The sequence below is a fragment of the Canis lupus genome, chromosome 21 (genome assembly GCF_003254725.2).
Source record: "Canis lupus dingo isolate Sandy chromosome 21, ASM325472v2, whole genome shotgun sequence".
Lineage (NCBI taxonomy): Eukaryota > Metazoa > Chordata > Mammalia > Carnivora > Canidae > Canis > Canis lupus.
In genome coordinates, this window is record NC_064263.1 from 21,783,338 (window position 1) to 21,808,201 (window position 24,864).

A 24,864-nucleotide genomic window follows, 5' to 3' on the forward strand; every position below is an offset into this window, starting at 1 on the left:
CTGAAACAGCGGCACGATACAGGAGGACCTCAGAGCAGAGAAACAGCCCCCGAGGCAGCCAGGGTACTGGTGGGGTTCGGAATCAGGAGGGTAGGGCTGAGTCCCAGCTCGGCGGCTCCCAGCTATGGGACCTTGGGCAAAGGCATACATAACTTTCTCTATGCCTCCGCTTCCTCATCTGTAAAGTGGGTACAATAACACCTGCCCCATCTGCCTCACAGGCTTGTCACACAAGCCCATTGAGGTCAGTATTCAGAAGGCATTTACTGAATGAGTAAATGTATGGATTATAAGTAAATGAACTACTATAAAGATTAGAAGCTTTGAACGCTGTGAACGTCACTTATTGCTAACTTCCCCATTTTATAGATGAGGAAAGTGACACTCGATGAGTTGGGGACTAGAGCCCTTGTCTTCTGCTGCACTCTGAGTGAGCACAGTGCTCACTTCCCTTTCACACAAGAGGCAGCTCATCTGGGATGACAGTCACCTGTGACCTGATAGAGGACAAAGAGACCACACATCAAACAGCAGATGTCTGCTGAATGTAGAAGTACACCGTGTGTACACTTCAGGAGGAGTGAAGGATGGGTAGCTCGGCGTGTGACAGAGCCGGCGAGCTGGTGCGTGGGCACACATAAGTGAGCGAGCAGCTGTGGGAGGGGATGGACAGATGGGTGGACAGATGAACGGACAAAAGAACTAATGGATGGATGGACAGATGGTAGGTGGAGGGAGGGAGAGAGTGACCAGACGTACTGCTACAGAGGCAGATTGCAGAGTTTTGTGGTTCCTAAATCACATTCCTGAGTCACCCCTGACTAATTATGAACTGTCACAGCTGTACACATGCCCTTTACATGGAATCGGGAACACATTCTGTGATTTACAAAATCTCAAATTTCCTCCTTGGGAAATTTCATCAGGCATCTGAGACACAGGAGCGTCCACCTGTGTGCCTCATATATCTGTGCGTGCGTGCTTGTATGGAGGGGAGTGCGTTGCGTTACTGGGCATACACAGCACGGTGGGTCTGTGAGTCACATGTCTGTGCGCCTGTCAGTGTCCACATGATCATGTGTGCATGCTGTGCACAGGTGCGCTTGCTCCTGTGTGTGCCCAAAGGTGTACGTGGTCATTCCCAATGTTCACGCAGGGGGACAGAAGCAAGCCAAGCACACGCACACAATTCTGTATGTGGCTGAGATGAGGGAGCTGATCCCGACACACACCTGTCTTTGAACCCCCGGATGACCTTCTGGAGGAGGATGACTCTGTCGGTGATGGCCTTGTCCCGCTCCACCTCCAGCAGCATGTCGTGGTGGTCCTGGAGTGCAGGGCTCCTGAGCAGCACCCCCACCCTCTTCACAGGGCCCCCAGCTCAGTCCAGAGCTGAGGCTGCCCCACTCAGCGTCCCCCTCTTCCTCCCTTTGGAGCCCAGGCCAAGGGCTCCCTTCCCTGCTCTGGCCATGGGATAGCCTCCCACGGTGCCAGGGACAGACCCAGCTCGTGGCTGTTTCTTGGAGGCCGAAGTGACACAAATGGAGCAGGAGGAGGCTAATCTGACTGGATGGGGTCAGAGAGCCCACCATGCACACACTGGCTTCATCCCTGTGGCCATCTCTGCCCAAGCCCCCACTCTTCCAAATGTCTCTGTCACATGAATCCCTGACCTAGGCCAGGTCACTGCCATTCCTCTGCTGGCCTCTGTCGTTCCTGCTCTGGCCCTCCTAAAACACAAATCTGATCGCGACCTTCAAGTGACACCCTTGGTTCCCGGGTTCAAGCCTGGTCTCCTCCATAATCTAGGTCCTGCTGACTTCCCTAGGTCTCCCTTCTTCTCAGCTCTGGGCCTCCAACCCTCACTTTGATTAGACAAAACTTCCTCATGCATTCAGTGTGGATGAAGGGAAGGTCTCCATGTGCCACCACTGTGCTGGGTGCTGGGATGGGGCTGCAGTGAACCAAGCAGGCAGGGGCCCTGCCCTGGAGTGGCTGAGTCTCACAGGGCAGCCACATCACTGTGGATGTGACCTAGCAGAGGAGCAGCCAGCCCAGGCTGTCTGAATGAATGAATGAATGAATGAATGAGAAGTAGATGTGTGGGGCTCTCGAAAGACAGCAATCTTCTGGAGAGCCCAGAGAGATGAAGGTGAGGATGAAGACAGTCCTCAGAACTGTCTGGCCCTGGACACCATCGTGCTCCCCACCTTTCCTCCCTTCCCCACACAGGCTAGAAGCCCTGCTCTCCACCCCAGGTCGGTGCACCTGCTGGGCAACTGACTTCTCGCTGAGCCTTGGAAATGGGTGTGACAGTCCTATGTCCCAGGGCCACTGTGAAGACTAAACAAGATCCTGGGGGCACCTGGGTGGCTCAGTGGTTGAGCATCTGCCTTTCACTCAGGCTGTGATCTTGGGGTCCTAGGTTCGAGTCCTGCATCAGGCTCGCTGCAGGGAGCCTGCTTCTCCCTCTATGTCTCTGCCTCTTTCTCTGTGTCTGATGAATTAATAAATAAAATCTTTAAAAAAAAAAAAGGATCCTGGACAAAAAGCCCCACCTGGGCCTAGCACAAAGAACACGCTTTGCATATGATAGTAGTGATTTGTGCAGGCAGGGAATGGCTGACATATTTTTCTGATGAAGAAATGAAGGCCTGGGGAAACGAAGGGAGTGGCCCACATCCCCCAAGCCAGGAAGAGTTAGACCAGACCCCAGATTCCCTCCAGCTCTGGGCTGGCTCCTTCCTTCCCTCCAGCTATCCCCAGTGCTGGGGCCCCACCCACCCACTAGAGGAAGGAGCCGTCCATCGCCCAGGACAGACAGAAATCTAGCACAGCAGAAATGGAAAAGGGGAAGAAGGCGGGCTGGGAGGTCACGCTGTCCCTGCTGCAGCTGCCAGGGCCACCGCCAACTCCCAGCAAACTCTACTCCAAGGCCAAGATGCCGCATGGCCCAGCTTCCTGCTCCCAGCCCTACCCCCTTTCCAACTGCCCCATCCTGAAGTCCAGCCCCATTGAGCTCCAGGGGCTGCTCTGGGGAGGGTGGGAACAGGCCCCTGCAGAGGACAGAGGGAGGGGGGCAGCTCAAGATGAACCTGCCAGGCAGAAAATCCTAGGAGGGGGCCTAAAGGTATACTCAAGAGCCCCAAACACATCCCATTTCACAGAGGGGACAATGAGGCTCAGAAAGGGCCAACGAGCTGCCCAAAGTCCAAGGGCAGGGTCTTGATTGGATCCCTGGTGAACCACCTCTGGCCTCACACTGCCCCCCAACCAGATTTTAAATTGGTCTTAAAACCAATTTCCCTTCCCCCACGGAGGAGGCCTAATCCCCCCTCCCTCTCACAGACAGCAGGGCAGGAAGATCACGAAGCCCCCCACCCCGGCACACGCGCGTGTGCACACACACACACACTGACCCACCTGATGTGCAGCTTCTCTACAGAAGTCCCTAGGACCCTGTCCCCACTGTGATGGGGATTTCACAGATCCACAAGGCCGCCAGAGACAGAGGCTACGCTCACCTTCAGGAAGATCTTGGTTTTGCCAATCTGCCAGTCATCGTGGGTGCCCAGCACAGCCTCAGCCATGCGTTGGCATGTCCCCCGAAGGTCGTCCTAAGAGGTACACAAGGGAATGGGCAGCCCGACCAGTGAGAAGGCCGCCTGAGTGTCCGTCCCAAGGCCAGGAGGCAGGACTCTTCCTCTAGCTCTGCCCCGACCCGCTGTGTGTCCCTGGCTGAGTCCTGCCTTCTCTGACCCTTAGCTGAGCTGAGCCTGATGATTGTAAAACCCTCTCCGTGTCGAACATCTAGGGGCCACTTGGCGGCGCTGATCTTGTCCACTTCGCCATGTGCGTGAGGTCCATGCCAGTTGAGCACGGTGACCCAAGCCCTTGGAAGCCCTCTATTGGCTCATCCCTGATCTTCCCAGCCACACCTGAGGTGGCCGAGCTCACACCGAGCCCAGCACACTGTCCCAATACGAAGGGCTCAGCTCTGTCCCCAGCCCCGTACCTGCTTGTAGGCGGGCTTCACTCCGGGCAGCAGCACGCGGTACCGCTCTACAAACTCCACGAAGCTGTAGCGGATGGGGTAGCCAGCCCGGCGGATCCGGATGGTCTCCATCATCCCTGAGTACCGCAGCTGGCGCACACACAGGTGCCGGTCGAACAGCTGCGGGACGGATGGACGGAGCCAAGGGCATCAGCACTGGAGGCTCCTGCTGGGAGCTCAGCCCTGCTCTGCATTATTTTCCCAGCCACACAGCAGACGAGGACCAAGGCAGACGGAACCCATATAGAACTTACTTAGCAGCACAAAATGGAACCCTCACATGGGGCAAGCTGCACACTTTGGGGACACAGAGGAGAAGCAGCTTAACTCCCCCTGGGATACCTTGAGGGGGCTTCATGGAGGAGGCGGTCTTTGCTCTAATCCTGTCAGGAGAAAGGGCACTGGAGGTGGCAGGGTGAACATGGGCAAAGGTGTGGAAGCCTAAAAGCACAGGGCCTGTTCGGGGACTTCACGGGGACTGAGGAGGCTAACATGTGCCAAGATCAGGGTTGTGCAGGTGATGGGTGCCTGTACAACCCCAGGGAATGCCTTTCATATCACAGCCACGTAGATCTGTAGCTCTTCAGACAATTTCTGGCTGCTGGCAGTAAGACACCTTAAGGAAAAGACATTTTTTTCCTCATGGGCACAAAGTCATTTTTGTGAGGGCAGTAGGTCGGAGAGGGACTGGAGAGGGCCTCAGAGGCCAGGCTAGGGAGGCAGCAGGGAGTGACCAGGTCAGGGTTACATTTGAGACCCACTGCTCTCACTGCAATTGGGAGGGGGACTGGAGCAAAGAGACAGGAGACCAATGAGGTTGAGGCAACAGATGCTGAGGTCTGGGCCCAGAGAAAGTTCTAGAAGCATCTGAGAACAAGAAAGGGGGTAGCCAACTATCTTGGCAGGGCCCGGGCCTCATCCTCCCAGACCTCCTGCCCTAGATGGGGAGCTAGAGCCCTCTGTAACCCTCATGCCCCTGCAGACCCAGTCCTCATGGGGGACAGGCCAGTCCACCCTGGGAAATGTTTTCAGGCTGGGGGCAGGGACAGCACACAGCTGGCTGACTTCCGCCACCTGTTTCCTCTCCTCCAGGCACTTTCCCTGGGCCCAGCCCTGGCCTCCCTCCGTCCCTCCCTCTGTCCCTCCCCAGACACCTCAGGGCCCCAGCTTCCCCCTGGGCCTCTGGAAAGAGCTTTGTGGTAAACAACACTTCCCAGAGCTGTAGAAAGAAAGGGCTTGAATGAGGGGTGGCCCGGGCTCCAGCTTATAGGCTGAAGCCCCTTAACCTCCCTGAGTCTGCAGTCACACATCTCAAATGCAGGACCGTGAAGGTCCCTCCTTCCCAGGCTGTTGGGAAGGTTGAGTAGGGCTGTGAGAGAATCTGGACACACAGTAAAGGCTCAATAAATGTGATTTGGCGGAGTCAAAAAATGAGAACATCTCCAACCAGTCAGAGGAATCTGGGAAGGCTTCCAGGAGGAGGTGGTGGTTAGCTGGACCAAAGGAGAGGGGGCTTTCAGGGTCAGGGCCGCGGCAGTAACCCAGGCTGACTGCACGCAGAGGACATGAACCGCCCCCAGGAGGTAAGCCCAGCTGAGACAGGCAGAATCAGGATTTGAAACCGCACTGAGCACACAGTGGAGTCCAGGCTCTTTCTGGGGGACCTGCTACTCCAGTGAAGTCAGAACTTGTTCTAGGAGCCCCTCAGGTGCCCTGCTGTTTCCCAAAGAAGACAGAGTCTCAGCCCAGCCCAGCTCCCACCCTGCGCCCTGGCCAGGGCCTCCACCTGCCGCAGGCTGGTCCCCCGCCGGCTGCTCCAGGGACCAGGCCACTCACCATGGGCTTCTTGAACTCATTGGGCTTGATGCAGCGCACGAAGAAGGGCTGGCAGGCACCCAGGGTGCGCATCAGCAGCTCCAGGGACCGCTTGAACTGGCTGCTGAGTGTGGGCGAGCGCTTCCTTGTCTCGGCGCCCTGGGGGGACGGACCACGGTGATGGGAGGGGCTGACCCATGCCACCCCCCCTCTGGGAAGGGAAGCAGGAGGGGAGGTCAGCAGGCTCAGGGGCCCGGGGAAGTAGGCTAGCAGGGCACTTGGGGCTTTCCTGTGACTGGCCTCATCTGGGCTGATGCTCGACCTCAGGTGCACCCCCTGGGGCACCCCTGGGACCTGGGTCTGGAGGAGTGCTACTGGGGGAGTGAGTTCCCCCTGTGGTGGCTGGATGACTCTCCCAAGGCCCAGCCCCTCACAGTCTCCATCCTGCCTTGCCGGGAATAAATGAGCAGCCCAACTTGATCACCTCAGGACTCTGAGTCCTCTCTAGCGATGGTCACACAGGCCTACATTCAGACCCCAGCCCTTCCTCCACCTCCTGTGTGACCTTGCACAGATCACTAAACAGCACTGAGCCGATTTCCTAAATGGGAATAGTGTCACCTAACTAGCTGACAGGGCTGCAATGAGGGTGGGCGCAGAGCATGTCTCAGGAAGCAGCAGCCTGGGAAGCTGTGTGTGTTGGGGGGCGGGGGTGTGGGGCCTTGTGCCCTCTCCCTTCCCTGCAGGATTAGCCAGTCAGCAGCAGGCCCAGATAAGCCTCCTAAGAAGGCAGGCAGCTGGCCTCCCACCACATGGCCCTCAGGCCCAGAGGCTCTGAGCTCCCCTGGCTGCTATCTGGGTGAGCTGGCTAGGACCCCCTCTTCTGTCAGGGTCCCCAACACCATGATTATCACCACTGCCCTTGCCACCAGCGCCACCATCACCACCAGATACTTGCTATTCTAAAATTTGTCAGGTTTCTGTTTTAATGTCATTTGGAACCTATTCTAGGATTTTGCTAAGGGAAGCAGGGCAGTCTCTGCATTGGCATAGGGTGAATGTCAGGTCTGTGACCCCAGCATGCCCTTGCGCTGCTCCTTTGAATCAACTCTTCCTGGCCCCTAACCTTTGTCAACCACTGGTCTTTTTTCAGGGGTTCCTTTTGGTCCCAGAACCCGATCCAGCCTCAGCACCGCATGAGCCACAACTCCGGTCCTGGCCTTACCCAGCCTGCGTTAGAGCCCCACCCTGAGCACACACACAGCCCAGACACGGACACACACTCTACACGCAGTGAGCACAGAGCACACCCGCGCGCACGCACACACCCATACAGCGCACACAGTACAAACCTTTCTTGGTTTCTAACATCAGCCCCGCACTACTTGTGTCTTCCCCGCTGGGCTGTGAGCCTAGTGAGGACAAGCAGGTCTGCCTTGTTTTCTGCTGTGGCCCAGGGCCTGGCACAAGTAACTACCAGCAACCTTTCCTGAACTGGCTCCTGATGCCTACAGGCTCCTAGAAACATCCATCTTCTAATTGCTCAGGCCAAAATCTAAGAACTGGCCCCAACTCCTCTTCTTTTACATCCAATATGTCAGAAATCTTATTGGCTCTATTTCCAAAATAGATGCAGAATCTGACCTTCTTTTCTCTTCTTCCATTGCCATCTGTCCAGGCCACCAGCATGGTTCCCTCAGATTATTGCAGCAAACTCCAGGCTGGACTCCCTGCTTCTGTACCCCCTACTACCTCGCACCCCCCCTCCACTCCACTCCTGACACAGCAGCCCAGGAAAGGCCATTCGAACTCAAATCCACTCATACCCACCCCCGACACTCGAAGCCCTGCAATGGCTCCCACTTTCACTCCGTGTGAACACCGAGGTCCTTGCAAGGACGGATGATGTCCTGCGGGGTCTGGGCCCAGTTACCTCTGGTCCCTCCACCCTTCCAGCCAGCCCACCTCCATGATCTCCTATGAATGTTGGGCACATGAGGCAGGCCCAATGGCTTTGCACTTGCTCTTTCTTCTCCCCACCATGCTTCTCCTCCAGATGCACATGGCTGGCACGGTCACCTCCTCATCAACTTCCCAGTAAGGCCTTTCCCGCTCCCCCTACTCAACATAGCAAAGCCCCACCTCCAGCACTTCTCCCTCCTCAATTTTTCTCCATCTTCTGTATCACCACCTGACATACTATATATATGTACTTATTTACCTGCTTATTAGCTATTTCTCCCTTCTGCCAGAAAGTAAGAATGTTCCATGAGGACAGAGGGTATTTTTCTGTTCTGCTCACTACCCTGTCCCGAGGACCCAGGACGAGGTCTGGCATAGAGTGGGCCCCGTTACCATTTGTGCCGGAGGGCAGGCCTGTGTGAAGGGGAGCTGAGTGCACAGTCTACTCACTTCCTGGCTACTGGGGTTTTTTTTTTTTTTTTTTTTTTAAAGATTTTATTTATTTATTCATGATAGTCACACAAAGAGAGAGAGAGGCAGAGACACAGGCAGAGGGAGAAGCAGGCTCCATGCAGGGAGCCTGACGTGGGATTCGATCCCAGGTCTCCAGGGTCACGCCCTGGGCCAAAGGCAGGCGCCAAACCACTGCGCCACCCAGGGATCCCGCTACTGGGGTTTCTGATTCCGTTTTTATTTCACTGAGGGGAATGGTGGTCCTTTCTGATATTCATTGTTTGCTGGGATTATCTGCAGGCATTTGGAAATAGGGTAAAGGCAAGAGTGGAAAGTCCAAAGCTCAGTGTTAAATGACTCCTCAGGGAGGCCTGAGGGGCAAACACCTGAGTGTGCTGTGCAAGGGGCTAGGAGACGCAGGCAGAGGAAGCCACCTGCATAAAGCATGAATAAGAGTCCCGTGGACTCCGGGCCTGGGGACATGTGACTGGCATTAGACACTGATCAGGGTGCTCGATGGCCTGGAAGAACCACTGTCCTCGTGGCTTGGCTGGTCCCTTCAGCAGCACTGGCTGGGCTGGGGCCGCCCAGGGCCACTTGGGGAGGCAGACGCAAGAGTCAAAAGATGGAAATTCGGGGCTTGGAGATGAGCATAGGACGTAGGTTTGGATTACTGGAAGCAGGTGGTATGGGCTTCCACCCCGAGGAAAGCACTGTCATCGATAAACTGTGACTTAATACTTCACACTTCACCAAATCGATTTCTATGTTCCTCTAACAGAGCCATCAGGCTTCCAGCAGTCATAGAACATGGGTTCTTTCCAAGGGATGACAGCATTGTACGGTGACAAAGAGCAGGGGCTTGCAAAGCTTCCCCTTAGCCCTCACTTGTGTGTGACTCTGGATGAGTTCCCATGCCTCTCTGACACAGACCGGATCAAAGTCTCCTGTGTCACAGGACTTGGAGACCACATGTGGTCTTAACTCTGAGTCTCCCTTCCTTCCTGCATGTCTGGCATCCCCCTGCTGCCCAGGGCCTCACGGAGTTCCACAACAGTCCACTAAAGCCACAGCTGCAGAGCAGGGTACCTGCAATGTCCAGAGCAGGGAGTGTGACTGGATGGTAGCCTCTGTCCTTGGCCCATGGCCTGGCCCTGGGACCCCACCTCTCAGGCCAACACTGTGGCCTAGCTGCTGATAGGGCAAGTGTGAGGCCCCTGCCGTGGGGGGCTCCAGAGGCCAGAAGCTCCTACACCCAGCAGTCCCCACTGAGGCCCACATATGACAGGGTGGCGGCACTGGTGAGACAGGTGTGTCCCTGGGCTCTTTCCCACTCTTTCCTCTTCTCCTCTGGTCTCCATCCCACCCCCTCCAAGCTGAGCCATTCCTCCTGGTTGTAGGCAGTCCTGGAAGATCACTGAACCTCATCTTCTCTCCCTGCCCCCTCTCCTTTCCTTTCAAAGCACCTGGAGGTGGGACCTCTCCACGAACTTTCCTGTTCTGAGGCTTCTTCCCCTGGACCCTGGGATTAGAACCCACTTATTGAGGAACCATGGAGAGGTCCAAGTGAAAGACTCCAGGGTCTCCAGAAATGGCTCACTCTGGAGGGAGTTTTGGAACACAGAGTTAGGACACAAGAGTGACACGTTTGATCTTGATTATATCTTCTTTTCTGGGCCAGGCTGTGAGCCAGCCACCTACATTTCTCACCTCATTCACTGCTCACTGCACCCCCGTGAGTAGTTAGTATCATCCCCACATTACAGGTAGAGGACCTGGGGTTCAGAGAGGCCAAAGTGTTGGCTTGAGAGGTGGGGTCCCAGGGCCAGGCCATGGGCCAAGGACAGAGGCTACCATCCAGTCACACTCCCTGCTCTGGACATTGCAGGTACCCTGCTCTGCAGCTGTGGCTTTAGTGGATTGTTGTGGAACTCCGTGAGGCCCTGGGCAGCAGGGGGATGCCAGACATCAGAAGGGAGACTCAGAGTTAAGATCACATGTGAGAAGACATCGGTACTGGGCAGAGAGGAAACGGAGGGCTGAGAAGAGGGAGAGATGCAAAGGGATGGCAAAGCCAAGGTGCTGCTAGGGGGTAGCCGGCACCCTTGAGGTCTAAAGCATCTTGGGAGCATGACCCGAAGGTGGTGGGTGGACACATCCCGGATGCCACTCCAGGGCCTACGGAGGTCTAGGGGTGATGACTTCCCCGGGATACTGAGCCTCAGGATGTCACCTCCTATCTCAGAGCTTCAGTCCCCCATCTGCAAAATGCAGAAAATATCACCTGCCCCTCCAGCTCTGCAAGGTTATCGGGGGATCTGACCAAGCCATGGACACAGAGGCACTCAGCGGGGCCTGGAGGAAGCAGCAGGTCCTGACACCGCAGAGAGACTAAGGAGACCTGGAACAAAGCCCTGGCTCTGCCCCTGGCTCACTCTGCAAGTCTCGTCTCTTTTCCTAGGACTCAGTTTCTTCCTTTAAGAAACTGAGATGCTCACAGTTCACACAACTCAAGAAACAAAACAACAAAACCACTCCACAAACCACTCCACAAAAAGCACAAAAGAAAGAAAAAGAAAAAACACAAAAAAACACAAAAGGAAAAAAGAGAAAACACAAAAGAAAAAAGAAAAGAAAAAACACAAAAGGAAAAAAGAAAAAACACAAAAGAAGAAAAAAAGAAAAGAAAAAGCGGGCCTTTCTCCAAGCCTCGGTGCCCCGGGGCGGAGGCCACACCCAGCCCCGGGGGCCACCGAGGCCTGGCCGCGACCACGACCACGGCCCGGGCAGGGGCCTTTTACCTTCCCGGAAGCTGCCGACTGGCGCAGAGTGCCCGGTGAGTAACCACAGAGAAACTACAGCAGGAACCACAGCGGGCCCAGACGGGGTCGGGGGCAAGGAGAACGGGGCGGGTCAGAAAACAGAGCAAAATCCAGCAGGGAGAGAGCAGGAGCCCCGGGGCAGCCGCGCTGCCCTCCCCGTGAGTCCCTCTGCGCCCCCTCGGGAGGCCACGGGACGGGAGGAAAGTCCGAGGTACAAAGGCACATCACCACGCGGAAAACGAGGCTGCCAGACCACCCCGCGAGGGACGGAGGACAAGCCGAGCGTGGGACGTGCTGCACCCCTGCACGGGCCCAGGGCTGGGGCGCCCTCGCCCTCTGCGCATGTCTCCCTGAATAACCACATCTATCCACGTCCCCGACGCTGGATGGGCTCCCTCCTGCAGGCTCCCTGAGAGCTGCTGGAGGTCCAGCTGGGGGGCCCTCCATGGTGACCCATGTCCTGATCAGGCTGTGCTCTGTGACCTCTCATGTCACCCTTCTTCGGGCCTTGTCCCCCCACACCCCCCAGTCAGTAAAGCAGGAGGACCAGGCTGGACGATGGCAGAGGCCCCCAGGCCTCTCCTGGAGCCACAGCAAAGCACTGCCCCACTCTGCGACCAGAAGAGCTCAGCTGAGGCTGTCGGACAAGGGTGGGCCTGGGTGCCAGCCTGGCCTCTGGGGGCCCTTCCTGCCCCATAGGGACCCCACCCCAACATTACCATGGCGACATCAGCCTGGAAGATCTGCTTGATGAACTTGTTTCTGGAGGAGTGGACCAGCTGGATGATGTCTCCATGCAGGGTGTCCCGGTTCTTCTCCAGGAAGCCTGGGCAGTGGCAAGAAGAGGTCGGTCACACCGTGAGACCTGCCAGCCTCCACCTGACAAAACCCAGCCGCTCCTCAAACCCACAGTGTGAGAGCCTGAGGAGTTAGGAACTGGTTAATGGCAGCGGGGATGGGGGTGGGGTGGGGGGGGTGGAAGACAGACTGGCGGAGGCCTGGGGATGCCTGATGGAGAGCGCCGCAGGGAAGCAGCACCCCTTCCCCCATAGGACTCAGGCTGCCCTGGCTTGTGGACAGAAGTGTTCAGAGACCTTAGGCAAGTCATTTCCCTCTCCAGGCCCCATTTTTAAGTCCATAAAGTAGGTAAGCCTTACGTCCCCCCAGATCTAACATTCTATAATTTTGTAACTGTGCAGAGTCCACTCAATTTTCCCATCTGTGTCCTCAGCAACAGCATGAAGCCTGATACACAACAGATCTCAGGGAAGGTTGGTTGAATTGAAAAACACGATCCTCTGTTACTCCTAACAGCAGACATTTGTTTGCTCCCCAATCCTTCAAACTTAATGTTGGCCTCCTTTTTTCTTTTTTTTTTTTAATTTTTTTTTATGTATTTATGATAGTCACAGAGAGAGAGAGAGAGAGAGAGAGGCAGAGACACAGGCAGAGGGAGAACCAGGGTCCATGCACCGGGAGCCCGACGTGGGATTCGATCCCGGGTCTCCAGGATCGCGCCCTGGGCCAAAGGCAGGCGCCAAACCGCTGCGCCACCCAGGGATCCTGGCCTCCTCTTTTTTAACAGCAAGTTTGGATCTCCCAGTCTACTAGTTGAGGGAGGGCTGGGCAGGCTTCAGAGTCCATCCCTGCAGCATGGCTCACTGATACACTTGTCAGCCTTCTGGACAATTCAACAAGGAAGTATGAAACCAGTGGCTCTTTGCTTGTTTGTTTTGAATTTCACTGGCCTTTGACTGCAGGTGGAACCCTTGGAGGCTGAACACAAGAGCTCAGTATAGACGCACACAGCAGCTGATGCTCATCCAAGGCAGCCCGTTAGAGCAGGGTGGTGGGGGCCGAGTGGCAAAGGCAGTCTGCAAGATTCCAAGTGGGGTAACCCTGTGACCTGACTCGCTGCTTCACCTCTAGCTTTTAAATGACCTGCTTGTCCCAGCAGCACAGAAGATGCATCCCCTCCAAAGTTCACACTTGGTCTTGCTGATGAAAGAGGTTTAGTGGGTCCTGGGGCTGGTTCTAGGCCTGGCATGGCACCTAATGGCACCTGTCTCATGGGAAGACAGGTAACTTTGCCTTGTGAGCCTCAGCTTCCCCATCTGCACAAAGGAGCACTGAGCCCATCCAAAAGAATGGAACGCAGGGTCTTGGACAGATACCTGTAAACCCATATTTGTAGCAGCACAATTCACGGGAGCTAAAAGGTGGAAACAACCCAAATGTGCATCGAGAGATGAATGAATAAATAAATAAAATATGTCCATCTCAGATGGACGGTGGGGATGGTGGCACATTATGAATATACTTAATACCAATGTAGCCTTAAATACTGTTACAACAGTACATCTTGTATCATATATACTTAGCCACCATTTATTAAAATTTCTAAGAGAAAGAAAGAGCACTGGGCCCAGTGTTCCCTAAGGCCCCTTCCCGCTCTGGACTTCAGCCCCTACCCCATCCTGGGTGGGAGACAGGCGAGGGCCGGAGAGGGCCCAGGCCAGGAGACGCCAGCCCCCACCAGCGCGCTTATACCTTGGCTCTCATAGTAGACGACGCCTGCAAAGTGGTTGATCCCGAACTGAGTCTCGTGGTTGTTCTTGGGGGGGATGTAGTTGGAGTTCAGCTTGTGTTGGGAGTTCAACTTATGCAACATGGTGGTGTCTGTCCCCTGCAGGAACCGACAGCCATGGTCAGCACTCCTCTCTCCCCACCCCTCCTCCACTCTCCCCCAGCTCCTCCTGCCTTTGCTGCCTAGGCCTGTGCACCTCCTCTTCTGTCTTTCTCAGAGCTCCCCCCCTTTATTTGTATGCCACACAGGAGCACCCTGGGCCTCCACTTTGCCATCTATTAAGTGGGTAGATCAGCGTGCAGTCCAGTTTAGAAAAATCTCTTTCCCACACCGAAGATCATGGGAGCAGTCCCTCCCCCACTGCGAGACACATCCCATGTCTGCAGCACCTGTTCTGGGCCAGCTATGTGCTGAGATCTTCACCATTCAGGTCCAGGACCCCGTGGACCACAGGTGATCCCCAAAAGTCAAATAATGCACCTGCACTGGCCTCAGAGCCACGCTGGCAGGCACAGATCATTGGGTCCATTTTACCCATGAGGGAAGCTGAGGCTCAGAGAGAGGGGAGGTTTTGCACAGGCTCCCAACAGGGGGCAGGTGCACCTTGGGGAACTTGCTCTCCTCATCGATGAGGGAGATGATGTTCATGGGCTTGTTGGCGATCATGTCCAGGGCGTCCTGGTTGTCGGTAAACTCGATGTGCAGCCAGTCGATGCTCTCCAGGTCGTACTCCTCCTGCTCCAGCTTGAACACGTGCCGCACGAAGAACTGCTGCAGGTGCTCATTGGCGAAGTTGATGCAGAGCTGCTCGAAGCTGCGGGGCGCGCAGGGGACGGGGGAGGGGCTGAGCAGGCCTGGGCCCTTTGCTTGGCATGCCCTTGGCCACTTGGTGTTCCCAGCACGCCCTCCCCAGCCTCTGAGGCGGGCAGCGTGGCCCAGTCCCCTGCCCCGCAGCTACACAAGGGGACACTGAGTCAGAAGGGGTCAGAAGGGATGGAGGGGTTAGGGGGAGCTTTGAGACGTCCAAATGTTACAGGAACTGAAGCGACTTGCCAGGGGTCACACAGGTGGTGAGGGGGACGGGGGTGGGGGGCAAGGCAAGCAGAGCGGCTGCTGCCAGCCCCAGGATCACCCTGGGGCTGCTCTGTCCCTCTGCCCCTGACACGGCCCCCAGAATGGCCCTTCAAGGAAGTGTGGGACCCCGAGTGTGGCTCGGCCTCAGCTGCTTCGAGGCACCTTGCAGCTTGGACCTGAGCAGATTACAGCAGGGCCTGGAGTGTCCCTACGGTGTAGGAGCCTTCTGCCCACCACCCCAGCTGGCCTCAGCTGACCCCGGCACTGGAGGGGACACGCAGGAAGCGGGGTGAGAGATGACCAGATGCAAACTCTCCAGCAGCCCTGGAGAGCGCGCTCGCCGCTCACTACGGGTAGTCTGAAGGCAGAGATGTGACACCTGTTCTGTCCCTGTTGTGGAAAAAAAACTCCCACAGAGCAGAGTCGCTCATGGTACCTGTTCACAGCAAAGTTCTCGAAGCCAAAGATGTCCAGGAGGCCAATGGACCTGCGAGAGCTCTTCACTTCCTGGGAGGGGGGCTTGTAAATTGCCGCATTGATCTTGTCCACAATCCACACGAAGAGCCGCCCGTAGATGCCCTGAGAGGTGGCTGTGTCAGCCCCTGGGCGCACATGCCCTCCCAAGGACAGGGCCCGGGCTCCCAGGCCGCCACCGCCTCGTCAGCCCCTGCCCTGCTGTTTGAAACCGCCCAGCCTTTACTCAAGCTGTTCCCTCTGCCTTAGAGCCCGTTTCCTGCTGGAACCGTTCTTATTCCATCTCAAAGCTCTGCCAAGAAGCCTTCCCTAACCTTGCAGCCCAAAGGCCCATCTTTCCATCCACCTCTGTCTCCCTATCAGCTCTGAACATCTCAAGGGTCCCAGAACCCAGCACAGAACCTGGTGCATGGCAGGGGCTCAATGGCTAGCAAACTCGTGAGTGTGGAAACAGGAAGGACTGGGGGCCCTCTCTACCCGACCCACCCCATCTTCAGTGTCTTCTTTGGAAAGACCAGAGAGGGCATCCTCTGGGCTTGGAATAGCACAGCAGACTTAGTACCCAAAGAATACCACCAGCATGAGGCCCATGGGGCTGGAGAGCAGAGCAGGCCAGGGATAGAGGACCTAAGGGGACCAAGGCTGGCAGGGTTTCTGAGGGACACAAGACGCAGCCCCTTGTAGGATGAACAGAGCTCAGGAAGAGGCAGACTCTCGCTCAGGCCCTCCAGTGGCCAGAGCCTGGACCCAACTCAGGCAGGCCTCAAGGCCCAGATGTCCTTCTGATTCCATGGACTACTCAACTCCTGCGCAGATCAACAACCTAACACAAGGGGCAGAGAGAGCCAGCACCACGCCACAAAGGCCCACCTTGACAAAGGCATCTCGCACATCCAGCGCCTGCTCCCTGCTGAGTGGGGTGGACACGGTCTCCCCACGGGTGATGAGTGTACGGCTAGTCAGGCAGTTCATCAGGTCTGGGGGGTTCACCTGATGGGACAACATCCAGGTGTTTGCCCAACCACCCACGGCCCATCCCTCCCTCCACCCACACCTCCCTACCCACTGTCCAGCCAGGCCTTGCTCAGACCATTCCCCACAGCACCACAGCCCCACAGCCCCACAGCCATCAGCCCCCACCCAAATGCTGCCTGGAAGGACTGCTCTCTCCTTGACAGCCTCCTCACCCCCCAGCACGTTACCTGGTCCTCTCAGGACTGGCCCAGACTCTGGCTTTATTCATCCCAGTTTTCCAACTCAGGGCAGAGCCTAGAAAGCCTCTACTGACAGACTGACTTACCCAGGGTCCCTTGTGCCCCACACCACCCCCAGGGGGTAGGGGTGAGTGGGAGGGGGGCTACGGCAGCGAGGTTCCCAGGCACTGGGCTCCACTCCTCCTCTGAGACCCCTGTCCAGCACAGATCCTGCACACAGTTGGTTCTCTATATTGAACTTCTAGAACTCTCCCAGAGGGCTCCAGCTGCCAAGTTCCCACGTGCTCATTCCCCTCAACCTGAGCCACAACCACCCCTCTCAGAGAAACCGAAGCAGCTCTGGGGACTGAAGGCCAGATACTGACCTCGAGCAGGGATGCTGCTGTAGCCAGGGACGGAGAGAAGAGGACCTCACAGGCATCCAGGTTTTCAAATGTCCGGGCTGTCACAGCAAGTGGGTGCAGGGTCAGGCAAATGAGGGTGGGTGTGGGGGGAGGGGCAGGCTAGGAGGGCCAGGCTCTCAGGGTGGCGGGGGCTGCCCTCTACACAGAGGCCACCAACACAGTGATTAAGTGCCTTTCTGGGTCAGTGGATGTTTAATGAATGTCCTCACCAGGAACTACAAGCACCGTGAGGGTAGGAACCACGTATGCCCCGCACCTGGCACCATGCCAGGCATCCAGGTAGAGACACTGGCAGTCACACCCCCCCTCCCCTCATGCTCCTCCAGCCCGGACTCCCAGAGCTCCTGGTGGCAGCCCTGGCTCCTGTGAGGCAGGGTTCATGCCTGCTGGGACAGAAAGTGGGCCGCCGTCGCCGGCAGACGGCTAGGCGCTGTGCTGCCCTTGGCCCTGGTGCAGGGGTGGGGTGGGGGTGTGCGTCGGGGCCTCACCCTCATACTGCAGGTTGCCCAGATGCAGGATGGCAGCCAGGAGCTTGGAGATCTCCCAGTTCTCCGTGTCAGTGAACATGAGCACCTTCATGGCCGAGCGGATGCTGGCGTACTCCTGGCTGTCCTCCCGGCCCTCGCAGACAGTACAGTTACCCTGCAGGGCACAGGTGGGGGGCCCAGGAGGACATCAGCAAGGCTGAGGGGACCCCCGGAGGGGCAGTGCCTGAGCTGAAGGCCAGGCCAGTCTGGGGTGTCGGGCGCAGACCTCATCTCATGAGTACCATGACCTCTCCAGAAAATCTAGAAAGCTCTTGGCTAGGGCTTTTTTTTTTTTAAAGATTTGAGAGAAAGAGAGAGCACAAGCAGGGGGAGAGGCAGAGGGAGAGGGAGAAGCAGACTTCTCGCTGAGCAGGGAGCCCGATGTGGGGCTTGATCCCAGGACCCTGGGATCATGACCTGAGCTGAAGGCAGACACTTAACAGACTGAGCTACTCAGGCGCCCCTTGGCTAGAGCTTTTTGGGAACACAACCACTCCCAGGGGACCTGGGTGCCCCTTCTTCCCAAGAGTGAGAGGAGCTGGATCGCTGAGACCGGTCCTGCCCTGTCCGCTAGCCTGGTGGTCCCAGCAGTAAGGCCCTAGCGTCTCCCACCTTCACTGGACCCTATCCCTCAGGGACGTGAAGGCCGCACCAGTGCCGCCCAGTGTAGGAGGAGCAGAAGGAGGTGGCTACAGACAGGCAGGGCACTGACAGGGGTCTGCCCGATGACATGTGCCCACGAGCGTGTGTGTGTGTGTGGAGCCTCCCATGCAGCTATAGGAAGTGTCTGGGGAGGCCTGCAAACCTACAACACACACCTTTGTTGTCCTACATCCCTCCCTTGTGTGGCCCAGCCCCAGACAACTGGGCAGGGATTCTCCCCAGGGCTAAGAAAGCTGGTTATCCCCACCACCCCACCGAGCCAGCCGGCCATGTACACGCATCCCCACCCAACTGCTGCTGGGTGGCAGCAATGGCCCCAGATTCCACTTCTTGGTGGCTAGACAGCAGCAAGAGGCTGGCACCCGGGCCCTGTGACCAGTGAGCCCCCGAGGCTGAAGCTGCAACAGCCTGTGTCCTCCAGTCCTGGGGGTCCCAGCCGAGGTCCTATTCTTCACGTCCTCAAAGACCAAACTAACAGTGTGCGTGTGCTGGCAGGTCTGGGCACGTGTGTCTACATGTCCCCGGGTCTCGGATGCCTACATACATTTAGGAACATGTGTATCTGGGGGGATAATTCATCTAGGTGCATGTGCAGGTGGATTGTGCCCAAGTGGGGGACAAGCCCTAGGGCACATACAAGCCCCTGGGGCAGGCCTGGGGACAGGGAAAGCCCACACAGAGGTTCCCACCCACCAGGCCTAGAGCTGGCGAGTGGCCGGGGGGCTGTCCCCGGCCTCGCTGGGATGGGGGTCCCCCTCCCTGGACGCCCTGCCCGGGTCTCACCATAGCCAAGTAGTTATAGTCCGTGGCCTGGCCGAGGCCCAGCTTCTTCTTCTGATCCGCACTCATGCCCTCCAGCATGCAATAGAACACATGGTAATTTCTTTCATCAGGGGCCTGAAAATGTGGGCACAAGGTGTTGGGGAATAGAGGCAGGGGGAGGCATCAGAAACCAGAGGATCAAGATGAAACATAATTTACTATTTTAACAGATGACTTTGGCAAAAAGCCCCTATGGGCAGGTTTCATGGCGGGAATTCCGGCACCGCAGTAAGCGGGCAGCAGCATAGGGACGATCCAGACCGTGGGGCCCTCCCCCTCCCCCACCCCGCGAGGCTGGGGGTCCTGTGCTGGTGCAGCTCTGCCCTCCACTCGGGCCCACCTGGCGACAGACACGGGACTTCTCCAGCAGGTACTGCTCGATCTTGGCGCCCTCGATGGCACCCCGCTTGTTGAAGTGAATATCGATGTACTTCCCAAAGCGGCTGGAGTTGTCGTTGCGGATGGTCTTGGCATTCCCAAATGCTTCGGGGTGGGGAGAGGGTCATGGGCAAGGGCACCCACCCAGCCACCCAGCCCCACTCTGAGAGCCCTGGCCCTACCTTCCAGGATGGGGGTGGCTTCCAGCACCTGCTGCTCGATCCATGAGTGCTGCCCACTGATGGCTGCCAGGAACTGCAGGATCAGCTTGGTGCTCTCCGTCTTCCCTGCCCCAGACTCCCCGCTGCAGAGGAGACCCAGAGAGAGGCAGGACCCATCACAGTCTGCGTGGGTCTCTGCCTACGGGTCTTCAGCCCCAGCTGCCTCCCCCACCTGCACCTCCCTCGTCCCCCTGCCCCAGTCTGTAAAATAGGCTGACAGTATGGACCTTTCAGGGATGGGAAAGGCTCCAGAGCTCAGTGCTCTGCCATGGCTCAAAGTACTTTCTTTCCCCTTCATTTAGATACACATATACCCCTCTGTCCATACCTGCCATAGAGCATGGCATATATTGATGCTAGATCAGTGCTTTGTCCCATTGCCCTCTGCCCAAAAGAGAATAGGAGCCTGAGATTTCACCTGACTCTAACTTGTTTAATACAAGTTAATTAAACAAGGTTGGCCTCAAAACTTAACAAAAACTTTGGCAGCATTAATAGAGATGTAAGGCCTAGGAAAGGGGAGGTGATTCTCTACATTGAGGTATTAGCAAGAACACAAAGCTAGAGCTCTAGGAGCTAAGCCTAGAGCTCCAATCTGGTGCCAGGTCACCCACCTGATAATGCAGCACTGGTCACGGCTGTTGCGCTTCATGTTGAAATAGCAATTATCGGCAATGGCAAAGATGTGGGGGGGCATCTCCCCAATCTTCTTGTTGGTATACTGGCGGATATGCTCTGGTGAGTAGATGGAGAGCAGCTGGTAGGGGTTCACAGCCACCAAGATGGAGCCTGTGTACGTCTGTGGGCAAAACGGGATGAGGAACTTGCCACTTCCCATGTGGAGGTTCTGACTCTAGAAAGTTCTCAGGCTCTGCCCTGCTCCATTCCTCTGGAAGGTACAGCACTGGCTTTGGAGTCACACGGACCTGGGGTCAGAATCCTCCCTCTCTGTGAGCTGGCGGTGGGGCCTTCTAACTAGCATGGGGTCTGGGTTGGAGTAGGTGCTCAGTGAGGTTTAATGAAGGGAGGAAGGGAGTAGGAAAGGAGGGAGGGTCTCTGAGCCTCCATTTCCTTATCTTTATCTGTAAAATGAGCATAACATAACTATTTATAAAGATGAGGAGATGGTGTACTTTAAAAGTCATAGCACCCTGTAGGTACTCCTCAAATGCTGGCTCCCACTTTGGCCTCTAAGCCCTGCATCCCAAAGATTTGGAGAGACATTCATAATAAACCAGACCATTCCAGAACAGAGGCTGGGCTGGTCCAGGGGGAGTGGAACCATGCTGTAACATGCTGAAAGGGCTGGGGGATGTGGCTTGGGGGCTGGGTAGGCCCCAGTCTCTGCAGCTCAGCCCCAGGGCAGAGGGGACCCTGTGCTCTGGGGGACAGGGAACCTCTAGCCACCCTGGTCAGCAAAGGTGCAGGGGCCCAGTGCACCTCAGATAAGCCTCTAGTGGGCTTTCTCTCCTTGGGCTCCTCTGTTGATGCAGATTGGCCACCTGTGCACAAAATTTCCTGCTGTGAGCCTGGGGCCTTGCCACACAGGGGACAACATGGCCTGGCCCCCCTGCTACCAGGGCAGAATAAGGTACCCAGGGGTTACCGCTCCCTCCACCAGCCCCTCCCCACCCCAGCTTGAAAAGGTCAGGCTCAGCCTGTAATTGGTGATGGATGTATTGACATCTGGGCCTGGAGAGACTAAAAAAACATGTGACCACAAAGAGGATGTGACAGCCTGGTCTGTCACCTCCCACCAAGGGCTTAATGCATCACCCCAGAGCCAAAGCCATGCCCCAGCAGCCCCAGCCCACGATAGCCATGCTGGGGAAAAGTGCCACTGCCAGCACCGCTTTCCAGGGGACATGCCCAAACCAGGGCCAGGTGTGGCCAGGCAAAGCAGCCGGAGCTGGGCAGCCCAGACCTGGGTTCCCGTCCTGGCTCTGCCCACGCGGGGTCAGGGCACCTGGCCACTTACCACCCTTTTCTGGGCCCCAGAGGACATTTCCCTCCCACCTGGGCTCTGGTCTTCCTCCAAGCAGGCCAGAAGCAGCTGAGCCTGACAACGCACACCGTGTGCAAGACCTGACTGTGTGCAAGAGCCCAAGCAGGAAGAGATGCAGTGGGATGGGGACGCAGCCTGCAGGGAGGGAGCTGCCAGGCCAAGCACACCCTGAGAGCCGGAGCCAGCTCTCTGCCACACTCACCCGCCCTCCACAGTTGGTCTGAGGTTGGAAGGTGGAGAACAGGAAATAAGGGAACTGGTCAGTGGGAAGTGGGATATAGAGGCATTCTCCCTCAGCCACCCCACACAGCCCAGGGCCAGGCTAATTTCTCAGATCAGAACCCATAAACCTCCAGCCCAGGGCTCCTCAGCTCATCACGTCCAGCTCAGCCCTGCCTATGAGAACCAGCTGGTCCCCATCCCCAAGAAAGGGAGTCAGTCACAAAGACCATCTTTTTGGCAGATCGCCTTGCCTGTCAACAACCTCAGTTTGTTCCTCTGTAAAAGGGGAATGTATGTATTCCCAGGACTATGTAAAGCCCGAAGGTCATAACCTTTGATATGTGCCTGTGCCTGGCTACAGAGTAGCCATCCTTACGTGCCACCTTCCTTTCTTCTTGATACTTCCTTAATAAAGTGGCACTGAACCACCTGGTCTGTGATCACCACGTGGCATGAGGCTGGCTCCACGCAGTCATTCAAGACTCACGAGGAGGCTGACAGCCATATCCTGGGGGCCAGGGAGGGAAAGCTTGGGCATGTGTGTGGCAGCAGATTTCTCTGGTGGGTGAGGTGGGGGTGGGGGGAGAGGGAGGGGGGAATGAGGGCTAGGCAGTGGGAATTAAGCACGGAGGCATGAAAGGGCATGGCATTTGGAAGGCCTGCTGGAGAAAGGTCACCTTGGCAGCCGTGGGAGGATGAAGGATTGTCCCAGAGGCTGGAGGTAGAGACACTGTTTCAGACCTAATGAACCAGTCAGCGTGGCAGTGGGAGCTGGACAGAGGTGGCCCTGGGAGCAGGCTGGGTGACCAAGTGCAGGGCCGGCCAATGCCAGAGAGGACGCAGTGATGAAAACTGCTAGAAGCCTTCCTAGGGCAGGGCCCGGATCTTCCTCTCCCCCACAAAGCCTCCAGGACCCTCTCCACCTCCTCCCACAGCACAGGGGGGCCCCCTGGAGCACCAGGCCCTGAGCCCCCTGCCGCCTGGATGTCCTCCCTTCCATTCACCCGCCTGTCCAGACCCCACCCTCCCCTCCAACTCTGCTCCTTCTCACACTGCCCAGCTTGGCCAACAGGGCCCCACCATCCTTCGCCCGGGGTGGGGGTGGCCTGGGAGGCCCTTCATTGCCTCCCTCTTTTTCATCCCAGCCCACCTCTCTCCGACCCCTGGCCCCGCCCCCATGGGCTCTCAGCGGGCTGCTGCAGGCACCCCGCTACAATTCACTTCACTCTGAGCCAGGACCAGCTTTTCAAAAATGTGACTGCAGCATCCCCTGGCTGAAAACCCTCAGGCAAGTTCCCTGGACGCAAGATACCGGAGCCCTGGCCCTCAGCAGCAGCATCCCACAGCCAGGAGGCCCCCTCCTTATTAACCCTTCAGCTAAAAACACCAAACTCCATCCCCTGCCCTCTCACCCAGCTAATTCCTCAGGTCCAAGCTGAGACGATTCCCCTACAAGAAGCCAGACAACCTCCTACGTGATCTGCACAGTCCCTGTCACTTGGCCCACCTGACTCCTGTGTAATTTCAGGGCCTCCTCCCTCTAGTCGCGCTGTCCTCTCTGCCCGGGCCCAGCACCATACGCGGCACACAGGATGTGCCCAGCAAATTGAAAGAATGATCGAGTGATCAAAAGAATGACTAAATTAACAGGTGGAGAAGAAATGGAGTAGACCGCATTAACTGCTGCTCACAGGAAAGCGCAGAGAAGGGAGCTGAGGGGACAGCCTGTCAGCAGCCCCGAGGCATCCCCGCCTGCAGTGACAGTGACAGGAAGGATGGTCTAGGGACGTGGCTCATGGAAAACACACAGAACAGTGCAGGGAGCAAAGCTCCCATTTGTGTAGAAAAAATAAGGTATTTTATATATAATATTATATTTGCTATATATCATATATAGTCTTTCTCTTCGGAGACAGATATGAAATTAGCAGTGATTTTCTCTGTGGCAAAAGGCAAACCTTCTAATTACAGCACATGTGCCCACTTCAAAATAACTTATATAACGGAGGCCTCTTCGTCAGTGAGGAGGACCCTCCCCAGCAGGGAAAGAACGCACAGCCGCCACCTGGCTCCCTCCTGGGCGCAGGACGGTGCCGCCGTCAATCCAGCGTTGCCTGTGCCCCTCAGAAGGGGTTACACTGTGAGGGGTTACACACCCCTTTCCAGATGGGAGAACTTGCGCCTCTGGGAGGCAGAGGGACTTCAAGATCACACACCAGGGAGGCAGGGGCTGAATGAAGGGGGGCTGCTGGCACTGGAGCCCAGCCTCGCCTCCCCACCTGGGCTAACCCAAACCCCAGGAACATGCCCACAGGACCGTGGAGCTGGCAGCCAGAGAGTGAAGAAGGGATGGGCTTGGCCACTGCTGGCAACCAGACCCAGGCTCGTCCTGCCCTGTCTGGGCCTCAGTACGTGTCCACCCCCAAGGCTCCGTGCTCCCCTCTGGCCTGCCCCCTCTCCAAGGTCCATGGTCAGCCCTGGGTTATTGCCCAGCTGCCCAGCAGGCCTCCTGCTCAAGCCTCCAGGAAGAAAGTCTGCCTTTGGGGCCACAGGCTGGGAGGGGAAGAGATAAAGGATCATAGGCTGGGGCAGGGGGAGATAAGCCAAGGACATAGCATACATGGTCCCCAGGGGCCCCAAGTCTCCAGGCAGAGTCCTCAGGACCTCTCTAGAGCCAGAGACACACTCTTGGAGATGTGACAGGAATGGCTCCACCTCTCCTAAGAAGCTCCCCGGCCTGTCAGCCCGGAAACCTCTCCTTTAGCAGGCCATGGAGACCAAGACACACCCTGGGCACACACACCTTCCCATAGGCACAGATGTGCTCACCCAGGAAGTCTGCTCTGGTACCAGAGGGAGGCTGAGACCAGGGAAGAGCAGGGACTCCCCAGATGCCCTTGCCAAGACTTGGACCCTGGCCTCCCACACTGGGGCTCCAGTCCATGTTCAGCAGCAGGAAGCCCTGGATCCCCACCGGCCCTGCCACTTGCTCCCTGCAGGACCCAGGGAGGACACCTGGCCTCTGAGACCACCCAACCAGGGGTTTTTCTGAGGGTCCTCCCCCACTGGGGGTGTCCAGGGCTGATTTGTGGGCCTGGGATGCTGTCCCTTAGGCTCCTGGGGGAGGCTAACTGGAGTGGGCAAGCCCAAGACATATGGTCAGGGAC

The 24,864-nt window shown here is 57.0% G+C and overlaps 1 protein-coding gene across 7 annotated transcripts in view; it reads right to left on the reverse strand.

The window, feature by feature from the left end:
• Positions 1 to 24,864, reverse strand: part of MYO7A (myosin VIIA) — an 84,307-nt gene that overhangs the window by 31,929 nt on the left and 27,514 nt on the right. For 5 of the 7 annotated variants that reach the window (XM_049098735.1, XM_025419578.3, XM_025419579.3 and 2 more), the window contains exons 5-20: positions 21,678 to 21,695; positions 20,085 to 20,269; positions 19,432 to 19,553; positions 19,212 to 19,354; positions 18,833 to 18,946; positions 17,348 to 17,501; positions 16,821 to 16,897; positions 16,112 to 16,231; positions 15,204 to 15,346; positions 14,297 to 14,507; positions 13,657 to 13,792; positions 11,826 to 11,932; positions 5,891 to 6,028; positions 4,016 to 4,174; positions 3,525 to 3,617; positions 1,233 to 1,327 (exon numbers count right to left, since the gene is read on the reverse strand). In XM_049098735.1, coding sequence (XP_048954692.1) covers positions 1,233 to 1,327; positions 3,525 to 3,617; positions 4,016 to 4,174; positions 5,891 to 6,028; positions 11,826 to 11,932; positions 13,657 to 13,792; positions 14,297 to 14,507; positions 15,204 to 15,346; positions 16,112 to 16,231; positions 16,821 to 16,897; positions 17,348 to 17,501; positions 18,833 to 18,946; positions 19,212 to 19,354; positions 19,432 to 19,553; positions 20,085 to 20,269; positions 21,678 to 21,695 — 2,015 coding nt within the window. The remainder of the gene's footprint in view (positions 1 to 1,232; positions 1,328 to 3,524; positions 3,618 to 4,015; positions 4,175 to 5,890; positions 6,029 to 11,825; positions 11,933 to 13,656; positions 13,793 to 14,296; positions 14,508 to 15,203; positions 15,347 to 16,111; positions 16,232 to 16,820; positions 16,898 to 17,347; positions 17,502 to 18,832; positions 18,947 to 19,211; positions 19,355 to 19,431; positions 19,554 to 20,084; positions 20,270 to 21,677; positions 21,696 to 24,864) is intronic. The other 2 variants (XM_025419580.3, XM_025419582.3) reach the window with 1 other exon arrangement.